This window comes from Euprymna scolopes, chromosome 35 (assembly GCF_053919585.1).
Source record: "Euprymna scolopes isolate OS-2025 chromosome 35, ASM5391958v1, whole genome shotgun sequence".
NCBI lineage: Eukaryota > Metazoa > Mollusca > Cephalopoda > Sepiida > Sepiolidae > Euprymna > Euprymna scolopes.
In genome coordinates this window covers 64,562,427-64,577,079 of record NC_136516.1, presented here as the reverse complement: position 1 = coordinate 64,577,079, position 14,653 = coordinate 64,562,427, and the positions used below count along the sequence as shown (strand labels likewise).

The following is a 14,653-nucleotide window of genomic DNA, read 5'->3' as shown; positions in this document are numbered from 1 at the left end:
TAAAAGTCGCGTGAAAAGCGTTGTCAAAGAGAGAATTGAATGAGTCGTGTCAAACTGCGAAGGTTGAAGATATGAAGTGAGTCGGATTTTTTTTTGTCTTTTTGTTTGTTAATCCCAGTGGGATTCGTTGGATTTCTTTAACTATCGTCGTCAAATGAACGTGTTGGAATACAGTTCGGTCTACTTGTTTGTATTAAAGTCGTCGTTTTTAAACGTGGAATTTGGAATGAAATTCGCTTATATTTGTTAAAAAAAATTTTAAGTCGTCGCTGTTAACAGAACTTAAAGATTTGATTTGGACCACCTGTGTATCGTTGTTTTTCAACGAGGAATTTAGAGGGAAATCCTGTTGTGTTGAAAAGAAAAAAGTTATCGTTTTTAAACGAAAAATATTTTACTAGAGTACAATTCGAGTCGGATTTTATTGTGTTTGAAAAAAGTCATCGTTGTTAAAAGAACTTGAAATGCGATTCGGATGACTTGTATGTTATAGAAGTCGTATTTCAATGCGGAATTTAAAATGAAATCCTGTTGTGCTGACAAGGAAAAAGGGTGTCGTTTTTAAACGATAGATTTATTTGATAAAAGTACAATTCGAGTCGGATTTTATTGTTTGAAAAAGTCATCGCTGTTAAAAGAACTTTAAATGTGATTCGGACGACTTGTTAAACTACGACTTTTCTGCTTTGTGCATGAATTGAAACTGCAAGATATGTACCGAATCATATTTTGAGAAAAGTAATATAATATATATATATATATATATATATATATATATATATATATATATATATATATATATATATATATGTATGTATATTCGAACAGTGGTTCGAATCACAGTATATCTTTCTGCTTGACTAGAACATTGATCTCAACGGATATACTAGAGTGCGCACAAATCATTACTAACGCTACTCCTCAGCACGAGTGTGTTTTCGCCATTTATCATCGTTATTTTAATACTCCTCCTGCTTCAGGTAGAACATAATCTTGCGCTAAGCAAAGTGTTTGGTCCACGTGTACTCTGATGATTCGTTGCGGATCTTGTCCGGGAAGCAGAGTTGCGATGACATCGTATCCCCGGACAGATTGAAATCATGTACCAATTCTGCCACACTGGAAGCACCGTATACGTCTTTTGTTCATGCAATCCTTTGCAATAAGACCACTTTCCCCCAGCGGAATAAATTCTTTGAGATGTCAGCCAACTTCTGTTGATCTCAAAGTACACTCTAGGCTGATTCATTACAACATTCTCTCCAATTTCGACTTGCTCCCTAATGATGGCTTGTTTACACTCAAGTAGTCGTTTAATCGACGTCGCCACTATGGTTATGCTTGCTCTCAGCCGTTGCTTCACTTAAACCGAAAATCCGGCCACAAATGCGTATATGAAAGTTTCTTCAGACAACTCTAGAAATAGAACGCCGATCTTCAATGGTGCAACTCCACTGACTCCTGCAAATAATTTCCGCGTAATACAATGGTTAGCTGTTCTAGATATTAATCGCACAAACGTTTGTATAGCGTAGCGTTCATCAGCTCAACATTTTCCTTCTCATTGTCGCTTAGATGTTCGTAAACGTCTTCGGTTAGTCGCACAAAAGCAACAGATGATCTCCACTCTCTAAACCCAGTACAAAACAGATGTGGAGCTGTCAAACTCAAAGATTGTTTCATATTCGCCATTGTGTCAAATAATGAAATAACTTGTAAAAAAAGATTAAACTCTATCCAAGATGATTCTTAACTTTGACTTCAATGGAACAAACTTTATAGAATTAAATGAAAATAACTTGGCATCCCAATTAAAAAATAACTACATACGTATGCAAATTAACTTGCCCAAACCCACTGTTGATAACAGTCTCCTGCCAAAACAACCCCGTCTTTTTTTTACAAGTCATGTCCAGTGACTTAATAAATTAAATAAATAATTTACCTCAAACGAGTTTTAGTAGCGCATTTGTTGCTTTTTTTTATCTCTGCGACTATATTTTATGTTCTGTAGATAAGTATTACGTTATTATTTAACGCGACTGCAAAACAAAGCTATACTTTTACAAGCGACACTTGCTCTTAAATGGACTGCCTTGGCTAGACCTCGACATTTGCAAAATGGAAATTTATATACATCTTCTGATAACATTTAATCATAAACGACATTCTTATGTCCGTTTGAATTAAAGTTGGACACACCTTTTTTTTTTTGGAAAGAACATATTATACAGAACTTCAATCGAACCACACTGATAATATTACAAGTTTAATAAAATGCAAAAATATATTGCATTGACAAAACAGTAACAACGATAGAACTCATTTGCTATGCTTTAAATTGCTGCGGTTCGTGTTTATCGATTACATCTCTGCATTACCTTCTATAAAGTACATCTACAATATATAAATATTAAACAATGCTTCAGGCAAATTACATTAAACTATTATTTAATATAATGTTTATTTCAATAATGATATTTTAAGCATTAATGATAAAATATATAATCATAATATCAATAAAATAAATGCCCATTCCACAAAATTTCTATGAAGCATTGTATAATGTGTGTGTGTGTGTGTACATAATATAGTGTATGTATATATTTGTTGCCGTATATATTTCAACGGCGATAAATAAATTCATTTCTATCTCGCAGTATAGAGTGTTACATACTCTAACCGTCGCAGACGTATAACATCATATACCTGTGCATATTCGTTGCAAGCTACGTCATTAACTTCTGTTCACTTGTTGATTAAGAACTACCCGGTCGCCAGTTTGGTTTTAAAGAGTTTATTTAATAGAACCAGAAATCAAATGTATGTGCACGAGAGTGAGAGATGGAGATAGTGACAAAAAGTTTGAATTGGAGGGAGAGATACAATTTATATATATATATATATATATATATATATATATATATATATATATATATATATATATACTGTATTTTGTCTCCCTGTATCCACCATCTCCACGCCTTCTATCTGTTCTCGTTAGTGTCAGAAGGTGAGAAAGATTTCTTGACTTCCATCTTTTAGAGTGTCTTCCCATTACCGAAACTTACCACCATTAAGTTATTATTTCACTTAGAGCCACACCATATTTCATCACCACGTCAGATACTTGAAGCATCACCATGAAATAAAACAACATTATATAAGAACGAAGCGTGTACATTTAACTCGACATTTTTCAAATATTATCCTTAGTTTATCTTTCTTCCAATCGCCATGTGTTAACCACGATAACACAATGTATACACAATGGTGACCGCCTGTTTAGAAAGAAACCGAAACATGTGGTCGAACTAAAACGTAGGAAAATCAAATATTCTAATTGTAATAATTTAATTTTCATAATGTAAAAATTGTAGCATTAAGTTCAAATAGAAAATAATACGTCTGACTATCCAACGTTACATGCTCATCACAACTCTGACGCCGTTTCCCGTCGAATTTAACAATTATAGAAGAATTTGCGAATTAAATCGTATGCATCTGTTAATAGATAATAAGTATTTAACTTACAAGTGTTGTAGACGGACAGGGAAAAAATGCCCGAACAAGTTTTCCGACTTTTTCTACAGTGTGAAGTGCAATCTGGCGAAAATGTATATCCGTTGCCACAGAAACACTGGTTGCCGTTCTGAAAGGTGAAAGGTAAAATTAAATTTTAATTCATTTTCTTAACAAGTTCTTTTTTATATATACTCTAAGAAATACTGTGGTTTACTGTCAAGAACAACAGTTCATTATTTACTTTTTTCAAAGATGCAACTAAACACGTAAAACTCACAATGAACTGTCGCTGTTTATTAGAAAAATAAAACTTTCAACAATGTATCAGCACTTATAAAAGCCCACATATACTCGAGAATAAGGGCAATGTTTTTGCTAGACGATCTGATACAATTCTAATTGAAGACAATAAATGACAAGAGATCTGCATCATCAGAAAAGAGTCGAGTCAGAACATGAAATCAACTCGCTTCGCTCTGGCTGCCCTCAACTATGTTTTATAGAAAGTGTTTGACATTCGACTTTATATTTGATCAGGTTTTCTTTCGTGTACCTATCTAATAAAAGTAAACCAACGTTTGTTTCAATAATTACCTCTGCAAACCATTATCTTAAAGGAAAAATAATGAAGTCTTCCAATTTAAATTTTGTGATGTATATAGGAGAGGCTTAATCTTAATAACGTGTGATAAAAAATAAAAAAAAGTAAGCGAACTATTTCTTTCACTTTTAATATAGACATATTAACGAAGAGAAATAGAGTGTTTCTTATCGATTTGCGTTGTCTTGTTTTCTCATCGATAGAAAAAGAAAGAGGAGTAAGTTTTTTTCTTGTCAATTAGTTTGATGTCACGAATAGGAATTAAAATGACCTCGCGGTATTAGGCGAACGAAGCAAATATTTATGCATTTTCGGTTTGATAGTGCATTAAAAAAAAATTTGTACTCTTTAATAAGATGCTGTCACCTCTCCGTCTAGGATAGCATGCAAAAATGTTTTAATTTTTATTTTTCAATTTTTCTTTTTTGTGTTTTGCTAATGGATGAGAGTCACTCGTTATTTCAAAAATTCGAATCCTTTAAACGAAAGTTTTTCCATTTCTCTGTTCCTCAGGTTCCAGTTTTGTTTCATGTCTTTTCATCTTATTTTTTTCTCCTCAACTCTTTTAAAGACACTGACTTCAATTAAAATTGCTACTCTTTTTATTTTGTCTTATGGCGCGTTTGACAGCTCCTGTTTCTCCGTACATAAGATATGTAAAACCTAAACGATCATAATGGATCCTATATGACTCGTTTCCAAAAGTTATTTTAGTATATGTTTCTAAGGGCTTGTTGCGATATTTGTTGGGTACAGGATGGTCTGCTATGTGATAGACGACCCCGTCCCCATGTGTGTAATGGTGGATGTATTTAATGGTAGAGGAATTGAAAAGGCAAACGGTCGCATAATGAGGACGAAAACATACCGTTATATATCAGCGAAAGAAATGCAATTTATTTACATAAATATACATGAAGAAGCGATAGAAAGAATGGGAGTTCGTTAGAAAACGTTACTTGTGGTTGACTGGCTAGCCAGGAACGCGGTGGTGGTTCATGGCCCCACCGGAGCGATGTTTGTCTCATCTTGACTGCTTGAAAGTCCAGTGCAAAAGAGGTAGAAATATGGGGAACAGGAAGTGACGTAGCTAGGTCGCTCTTCTGAGTTAAAGGGCGACAATCGAGTTAGGCTGAGAGTTTTTAACTCCCACACATTGTATGTTTAATTTTTTACAGATGGCCCAGTTGAGATATATTCACGTCCAAGTGGCATTGTGCCGTGTTTGGAGTGAAATAGCAAAACAAAAAAATTAAAATCTTTCTCCCTAAACAATAATAGCTGTCACTCGTGCAGCTACTAAATTCTCCTTCACAATCGCATTCCTGAAATGACGCAAGATTTTCTACGTGAATAACCTCTTTATTCAGTCCGCTTATCTTTTATTCTGCTTGCTGCCTCTTCAACATGCAGAAATTTAAATATGATGTGAACAAACATCTTACTGCTTCTCTATAAATGTGACCTCTATCACAGTTGTCTCTTACGCTTCACTGCAATATGCTTTATTTAGGATGAATAAAAGTAATTAAAAAGTTTTCCCACCTTAATTCCAGCATAAGGTAAGTTTCTATTTCTGCAACTCGCAACACATCTCTCAACATTGTATACGCCTTGAATTCTTTCTTTCAAGCTTCCATCGTCAGTATCCATGAAGCACCCGACATAGGAATATAAGCCTAAAATAAGATTACATTATCATATATGCTAATGTATATATTATATATATATATGTATATATTATATATATATATGTATATATTATATATATGTATATATTATATATATATGTATATATTATATATATATGTATATATTATATATATATATATATGTATATATTATATATATATATGTATATATTATATATATACGTATATATGTATATATATATGTATATATTATATATATATGTATATATTATATATATGTATATATATATGTATATATTATATATATATGTATATATATGTATATATGTATATATTATATATATATATATGTATATATTATATATATATGTATATATTATATATATATATATGTATATATATATATATATATATATATATATATATATATATATATATATATGATTAAAATAGTTTTTAAAAATTTGACGATATAATATAAACTGAAGTGGAAAGACCTAAGAATGAAAATGCTCACTGAGGGGAAGAGTAATTAAGAGTATATAGAGAGGGAGGCGGGGGACAGTATATGTGTTCACATTTAAATAAAATGGGAGTATATATATTTACACGTGTATATACAATATGTGCTAAAAAGATTAACCAGTGTTTAAAATATTTGCATTGATAATTATTTTACATACGTGCGGAGAAATATTAAAAATACTTTCCTTTTTTGATTTAATTGGGTGAGTGGAATATATCGGTGGATTCCAACAAATGACGTGTAGACTTTTTCTTTTTTATCAAGACCCGGAAGCCACCCGAGGATAATATCGTAGTAATCGTTAGTATTGGAGATTTGATAAAGTGTCTTACCTAAGGGGGGGATTCATCAGGAATTTGATTATGTTGGTCTTGAAGACATCCAAGTTGTAGTCAGGTGGGAAACAGGAAAACGGAAGAGGGTTCCACAGGCGTGCACTTCTAAGAAAGAAGCTTTGTTCATGGAATCGATGTTTAGCCGTATTGGTTTTTTTACAATAGCCTTTATACTTCAATTCATTATTATTTACTAAATAAATATCAAGAAATCATATGAATCGATTTTCTTCTTTCTATATGTGTAATTTATAGTGGGCTCACTCTTATTTAATTTCATGATAATGTCTTCTATTTCAAGATCAAAGCTGGCATATACTCCTTACCTTGTTTTGACTGTGGACTGGTATACATTAGCGACACACAAAACAGCCTCGGCAAGAGAATATATGAACATAAAAGAAACATAAAAATAAACAAGACGTCGTCCGATTAGAATCTGCCCTTACCCCTCACTCCCCCAATTGAACCAAAGAGTTTTTTTAATATTTATCCACGGTTATGTAACATGATTGTAACATGAAAATAATTTCGACACTGGCTAATTTTTTAGTACATAATGTATATACACATATGTATATTGTATATAGACGTATATATATATATATATATATATATATATATATATATCTATATATATATATATATATATAATGTGTGTGTGTGTGTGTAAACTAAAATACTGCCCTCCGCCTCCCTCTATATATACTCTTAATTAATTTTCTCGTCAGTGAGCATTTTACATTTTTACTCTTGAAAAAACACGCACTAAACGCTAAGTTCTTAGGTATTTCCACCTCCGTTTTTATCATATATATATATATATATATATATATATATATATATGTGTGTGTGTGTGTATATATATATATATATATATATATATATATATGATTGTTTATTGTTTATATTTCACAGATAATATTCGAAAATTCATAATGACCGATTCATAAAATTAAAATTATTGGCACAGCATATATTTTTTTCTTTTCCTTTTTAAAGGTATGTTCACATGAACTCACAAAATTTTTTTTTAAATAATTTACGCAAAAAAATGCGCGAAAGAAACAAAAAGCGGAAGAAGAGAGAAAATGAGAAAATAGAACAGTGAGAAAACGAAAAGTCAAAATAGAAATATAAACTAAAAGGAAAATGCGATAGTAAAAAGGATAAAAAAGAAAGAAAAATGAGACAACGAGAAAAGAAAAAAGAGAAATTTGTCAAGCTTAGAGGGTGATAATGAGTGTGAAAAGGGAAGAAAAAATAGCGGTAAAATTGGGGAAAAACGATCTACAGAGGATATAGGGAAGTCAGAGAGAGCCAAAGGTGGAACGGATAGAAAACCTACTTAAGACTTCACAACGTATTCTAAAATTCTTTGTTTAAATTTGACTTTTCAAAATATGGGTGTTTCGTTAATTTGTTATTACAGTTGTGACGCTGTTGCTTGAACGGAACTCCTGTGCCTTTTGGTATAGCTAGCCCCGGAAGGTTCAATCCCTATGCGAAGCGAGGTAGGACTGGAGCTGTCAGCTAACTGATATAATTCCTAAGGATCCTGATCACATCAGCTATACATCCACTAGTATATATCAGGGTGGATGTATGTCTGCATTTGCCGAATGATAGTTTAAACGCAAACACCAAATGAAAATGGGAAAACAATCATTGGTTTGGTTTAAGTCATTGCTTGCAAAGTAATAGATAAATTTTCTCGTTGGCGAGAAGTGTTAAGCTAGAGATGAGCCCCCTCCCGCTTGATCTCGGCTAAGAACCGAGACGTAAGAATAGCGATTTGTCCTTGGACGTGCGGTTAATTTGCAATCAGTCTGGCATAGACGGTTAACCAATTATCTTCCAGCGAGTCTGTGTGGCGAGAGCTGAAAGATGGATGAAAGAAGATAGCGTCTTAAACTCGAACACAGCCCTTAGTATAAAAAGCTGCACACCGTTTTCTTGAATTAAGAATTAGTAAGTCAGTTCAATTAAGAGCTGAGTGGAGTTTCAGAGTAGATAGGCTCTCCAGCGAAAATCAGGTCAGCAGATTTTTCATTGATAACGCTCGGAAGGCGGATAACTCCCCTTACTGTCTCTCAAACCCTAGCGATCACTATGATACAGGGACAGAACTAACAGAAGGGGAGAGAGAGAGAGAGAGAGAGAGAGAGAAGAAGAGATCATAGCTCGCGGGATTCCGGTTTGCTGATGCACATCGCGTTGACAGATTCATTTTGTTTTTCTTTCTTTTTAGTTTTTACTTCATTTTTATCCCTTGTTATTTTATCACCAACCTTAACTGTGTGCCGTTGACATTGTTTTCATGAGTATATTTCGGAAAACCCAAGCAAACGCTCGTTTCATCGTCACATTATTTACTTAATCGCTGTTGTCGAGAGCGAGGAATGCAACTTTCGTTTTGCTTTGACTTTTTTTTTTTTGCTCTCAAAGAACATCAACCTTTTGAACTGCCCATGTACGTACAACGATCCCCTTGTAGTTCACATCACGAAGCCTCAAGAATACTAGTCCTTTTGTAACTATGTAAGAACAGTTATATAACACGAGCGAGACTACGTATAACTGTTAGCACTTTTGTAACGTCGCATAGTTTGGGTTAACTTTTCGTTTGTGTCACACGGCCCCGTCACTCGTTAGAGTGGCATATCAGTAATTAAGAATCGTAGGCGGCCTCGCGCGATGTTATAAGTTGCTTATAATGGTGATACTCTCGCGCTTGTTTTCTTTTTCTGTCTGTACTTTTATATAAATTGCCCCGGACAAAGTGTGAAGCCATTTGATGTAAAGATCTAACAAAATGTAGTATGATCATCGCGAAGCTGAGAGATGATAATTCACGTTAACCTTGAAAAGACTAAGGTTATAGGCAGAGAGGAAACAGTCAGCCAGGATAAAGTTCCACAAGTCTGAAGTTTTTGAAAATAAGAGACTAGAATAGGAAGATTTATTACAATGAGGCATCAATGAGCAGAGAATACATTATACAATTTTTCAAAAACACATGATATAATCGTATTTGTAGAAAAACTAAGATTAGCAACATCACATCTGATAAAAAACGGACTAATCAAATTACAGATATGTTTCTGCACCTTATCAAGGACCCTTAAAAGGACAGATATTTATCAACCCAAATATGACAACAGTGCTCTATACATGAAAGACTAAGAAGCTGCAAGGTTGATTTCTTCTTAAAAGCAGGTGGTCACCGTGTTAATTAAAATAAAATCAGGAATAAAAGGGGAACGCCTACGATTGCAAGCTGTGCTTAAACATGATTAAATTAAATAAGCCATTTTCTACCACAATCAATAACTGAACTTCGGTTAGCTTCAATATTAGCCGCATATTTTAACTGATCCGAGGGAGATGGTCAAGAGGCAACACCAGAAGAGTGGCATCAGCAGCAGATATGTTCACTTTCTTAATCTAATGTACGTTTTCCTTCTTACCTAGATCACGGTGTAACATCTTTTCTTTCTATACGCAGTAAGGCATCTTTTCGATCATTATACTTTTCTTGGAGTTACTCACATACTCACCGGACAATAACGGACGGGTCGATCATGATTATTTTTGCACCCTCTTACAAAGTGTCCCGCTTTTTGTTTGGCCTGGAATACTGCTATAAATTGAACTTGTGTCTTACTTTTCCGCTGTGAAGGGCTGTTAAGCAAACTATCAACTTAGATGTTTCAAAATTCGCAAAAGGGATAATACACCACTTAATTTCAGAACCCTTGATTTAAACTTACCTGTGCTGTAAACTGAATTGGCCGAAATTCCCCCGCAAATGTCTGTGCCATCTTTACATTTTAAGTTGCATTGTTTTAGATCGATAGGATTGTCGATTTTGTTTCCGCAGTGGCATTCACCTCCGTTCTAGTAATAAAACCAAAACAAAAAACATACATAGAAAGTGAAAATTATATATATATACATATATATATATATATATATATATATATATATATATATATATATATATATATATATATATACAGTGCCGGCAAAAAGGAAGCCTGCGCTTTTAATTTTTTTTTAAAATGACAATTTAAGCTAAATTTAATGTAACCGTTTAAACGATCTATACCTCATTTGATTCTGCTTTTATTCCGCTATAATTTTACTTGTTCATATTTGACTTTTAATTGAAATATTCTAATGGTCATGTCAATTTAAAAAAAATAACTTCAATTGAGGAGGCAAAAAGAAAGTCCGCAGCAACAAATTCGCTTAAAACCAGCTTTAATTATCGCCCCTAAATCAGTTTAAAATATCCACAAACAGGCAACAAAACATCTCTAATCGTAATTGTTGTTGTTCCAGGTTATACAACGTAGCATTTAGTCCATATGCCACGACTTTCTCTTAGCGATCGTCAGGAGCTCATTAATCTCCACCTTTCTGGTTTATCGAATCGAGAAATCGGCTGCAGATTGAAATGTGACGAGAAAACGGTACGAAAGACTATGCAAAAGCACGAAAACACTGGCACCATTCGTGATGCCCCAAAATTTGCTCGTACTAGAGTTACTTCTTACAGGGAAGACAATGCTATCAAGATCCGCAGCCTAAGAAAGAGATTGGAAACCGCTCCCTAAATCCAATAACAGTACAATCTTGTTAAAAAGTGCTCTCTTTCTACTGTCAAGAACAGATTAAAGGCATTTAATTTGCGAGAATAAGCTGCAAGACGCAAGCCAATGATTTCTGTAAAGAAGAGAAAGCGCCGTCTGGACTTCGTCAGATGCAATGAATATCATGACTCTTCATATTGATCAAAAGTGCTTTTTAGCGACGAAAGTAAGTTAAATAGGCTAGGCAGTGATGGTAGGCAGTACGTCCGTCGGAGGAAACACGAAGAATTTTATCCTAGGTTCTCAGTTTCAACGCCGCAAGGTGGTGGAGGTTCAGTTTTGGTGTGGGCCATTATTACTACCAATGATCCAGGGCCTATAGTTCGATTGCAAGGTAGAATTAATTTGACCAAGTACATTAATATGTTGACTGAGCATTTTATACCCTACTTTGGCCAGAATTTGGATGATAATCGCATCTTCATGCAGGATAATCCTCCCATTTACACAGCTGACAATGTCAAGAGATTCCTGGAAGAGCATGATATTCCGTGTTTGGATTGGCCTGCACAATTTCCAAACCTCAATTCTATCGAAAACGTATGGCATTACATCAAGCAACAGCTACGCAATGATAAAATTTCAAATTTGGAAGAACTTTGGACAAAAATTAAAGAGAGGTGGGATGCCCTTTCCCCGGAGTATTGCTGCAGTCTAATTCAAGGAATTCACAAAAGATTGCAGGCTGTCAAATTGCAGAAGGGTTATGCTACTAAATAATAACTATATCATTGTTTTCCTATTGTATTTGCGTTGCATTAATGTCCTAAAGTTTCATTTAAATAATAATTTTCCATTGTGCGGACTTTCTTTTTGCCTCCTCAATTTGAGGTTAGTTTTTTAAATTGACGTGAACACTAGAATATTTCAATTAAATGTCAAATATTAACAGCAGCTTAAATTTGCAGTTTTTGAAAAAATACAAATGCGGACTTTCTTTTTGCCGCCTGTGTGTGTATATATATATGTGTGTGTGTGTGTGTGTGTGTGTGTGTGTGTGTGTGTGTGTGTGTGTGCGTGTGTATGTGTGTATTTTATGAGACTGTTTGCAAACAATACAACAACAAACAGGTGTACCGAAAACGTCACTTGTCAGGAATACAACGTTGTTTACAGACACGCACGTGGACAAAAGAAAAAAACAATTTGTTCCTAAAAGAAATTTAATGCATTCGATTAATCGAAATAGATAAATTGTTGACTAATTCGAAATACTCTGCAGAGGTTATGTTATTCACAAAGATTAGCTGCAGTAAAAAAAAATAATATTTCTTAAGAGGGTGACTACGTTAACACCAAAATGTCTTAAGAGGGTGACTACGTTAACACCGAAGGCGAAATACCAGAATAAGTGCTCACACACGGATGCGTGGATGACACCAACTATTATATAAGCTAACACGAAATTGAGATCTAAAATCAACTGCTAATCGAGTCCGTGAAAACCACTCCGTTAATCGGTGTGCATTTCTTTTATCATCTGCATCTAGTCGTTCACTATCGCCCACAATAAAAGTACATCATCATACTTTAATACTTTATATATTTTATATATTTTTCGTCATTCTTTTGGCACGGCAAAAATACAAGACAAGAGGAACAAAAATAAATGAAGAAAATATTTGCGGTATTTGTATTCAAAACTTATCCACGCACACACACACACACACACACACACACACACACATATATATATATATATATATATATATATATATATATATATATATATATATATATATATATATATATATATAAAGGTAAATTTTATTAAATATCGCGTCCGAACTTTAAATTACATGAAAATTTATGAAAAAAAAAAAACACACCGATATGCATTTCCCATAAACTGCAATAATAATACTAAATTCAATATTTATTATAAAAATAATGGAAACGTTAACCTCATAACAATAACTCTTCAGGTTCAAACCACACTTGAAAAAAATGTTATGTATCAGTTTTAATGTTCTTTTGAAGAAATTATCTCTGACAATAATTTTGAAAATCTAATTGCTACATAAGTTTACTACGACAACACTTTCTAATAGGTTCACTTGATATTACATAGTAAATTTGCTAACACCTAAAAACACGACTCTTTCATCCTGAATATAGATAATATTTTAGTTAATAATGCAATAATAATACACTGCGATACTAACGTCAAAAGATTAAAATTTCTTCGGGCGATTTACGTTACAATTGGACATTCTACTATTCATAATATTAATGATGAAACTAGTCACAAAATGTTAAAGTGGTAAGTTAAGTAATTGATATTTTAGTCATGAATTTCGCATGCGATCTGCACGTTATCACGTTTGCATGCAACATGTCATACTTGTAGACCCTCATTTTAAAGAGATTTTTAAAAACTCAACATTAAAAATTTAGTTGTAAAAACACTTAGTCCGTCATATGAGGAATTGGGGATTCAAATTCAAAATAATCCTGAAGAAAGAAAAATGGGACAAGATATCCACGCATTTGACCGGAATCCCATCAAAGAAAAATACTGTGTATGTGTGTGTGTGTGTGTGTGTGTGTGTGTGTGTGTGTGTGTGAAAGGGGGATTTTCTTTATGGATTCATCCAGTTAATTCCTCCTTTTTGTTTAGCATATACATTCACAAAAAGTAGTTGATTATCTTTTTTCCTTACCTGTAGAGCAGCATATGGAAAATGTTGACATTTTTGGACACATTCAGGAACGTTTCCCACTTTCCCCATATATCTTGGCAATTTCCGGCTATTGATATCAGTATAACATCCAATAAAGTAGATATCTGGAAATAACGATAAACAATATATATATATATATATATATATATATATATATATATATATATATATATATATATATATATATATATATATATATGATAAAGAGAAAAAGAGTAAATATGAAATGAAAATTTCAGGCAAAACGAAAAATTGATTATGGAAACGTGGAAAAAAAGATAACATGCTAGTAAAATAATGACACTGAGATGACATGCTTTCAGCTCGACCAGTATATTTCGACCAATATATTTTGACCAGTATATTTCGACCAATATATTTCGATCAATATATTTCGAACAATATATTTCGATCAATATATTTCGATCAATAAGACTGTAATATTCGAAAGAACACTATGCTATTCGTTTTACGGTCGACGTGTGGTGTTTATATGGGATACATCCAATATTGTTTAACCAGAAACATATACTTTCGTCACATAATTCGGGGGCAGTGTTAAACACTTATATTCTTGATGCGCCATTCCTAACAAATGTCATTAATAATATTTATTTTGTTAGTATTTCTTTTACTTTTTATTCGAAGAGATTCAGACCAGATAGAAAAACG

The 14,653-nt window shown here is 33.2% G+C and overlaps 1 protein-coding gene across 1 annotated transcript in view; it reads right to left on the bottom strand.

The window, feature by feature from the left end:
• Positions 1–14,029, bottom strand: part of LOC145259645 (uncharacterized) — a 195,932-nt gene extending 181,903 nt beyond the window's left edge. Inside the window, exons 1-2 of the mRNA XM_080117302.1 lie at positions 13,961–14,029; positions 10,413–10,539 (exon numbers count right to left, since the gene is read on the bottom strand). Of these exons, the coding sequence (XP_079973428.1) occupies positions 10,413–10,539; positions 13,961–14,029 (196 nt within the window). The remainder of the gene's footprint in view (positions 1–10,412; positions 10,540–13,960) is intronic.
• Between the last annotated feature and the right edge of the window lie 624 nt (positions 14,030–14,653).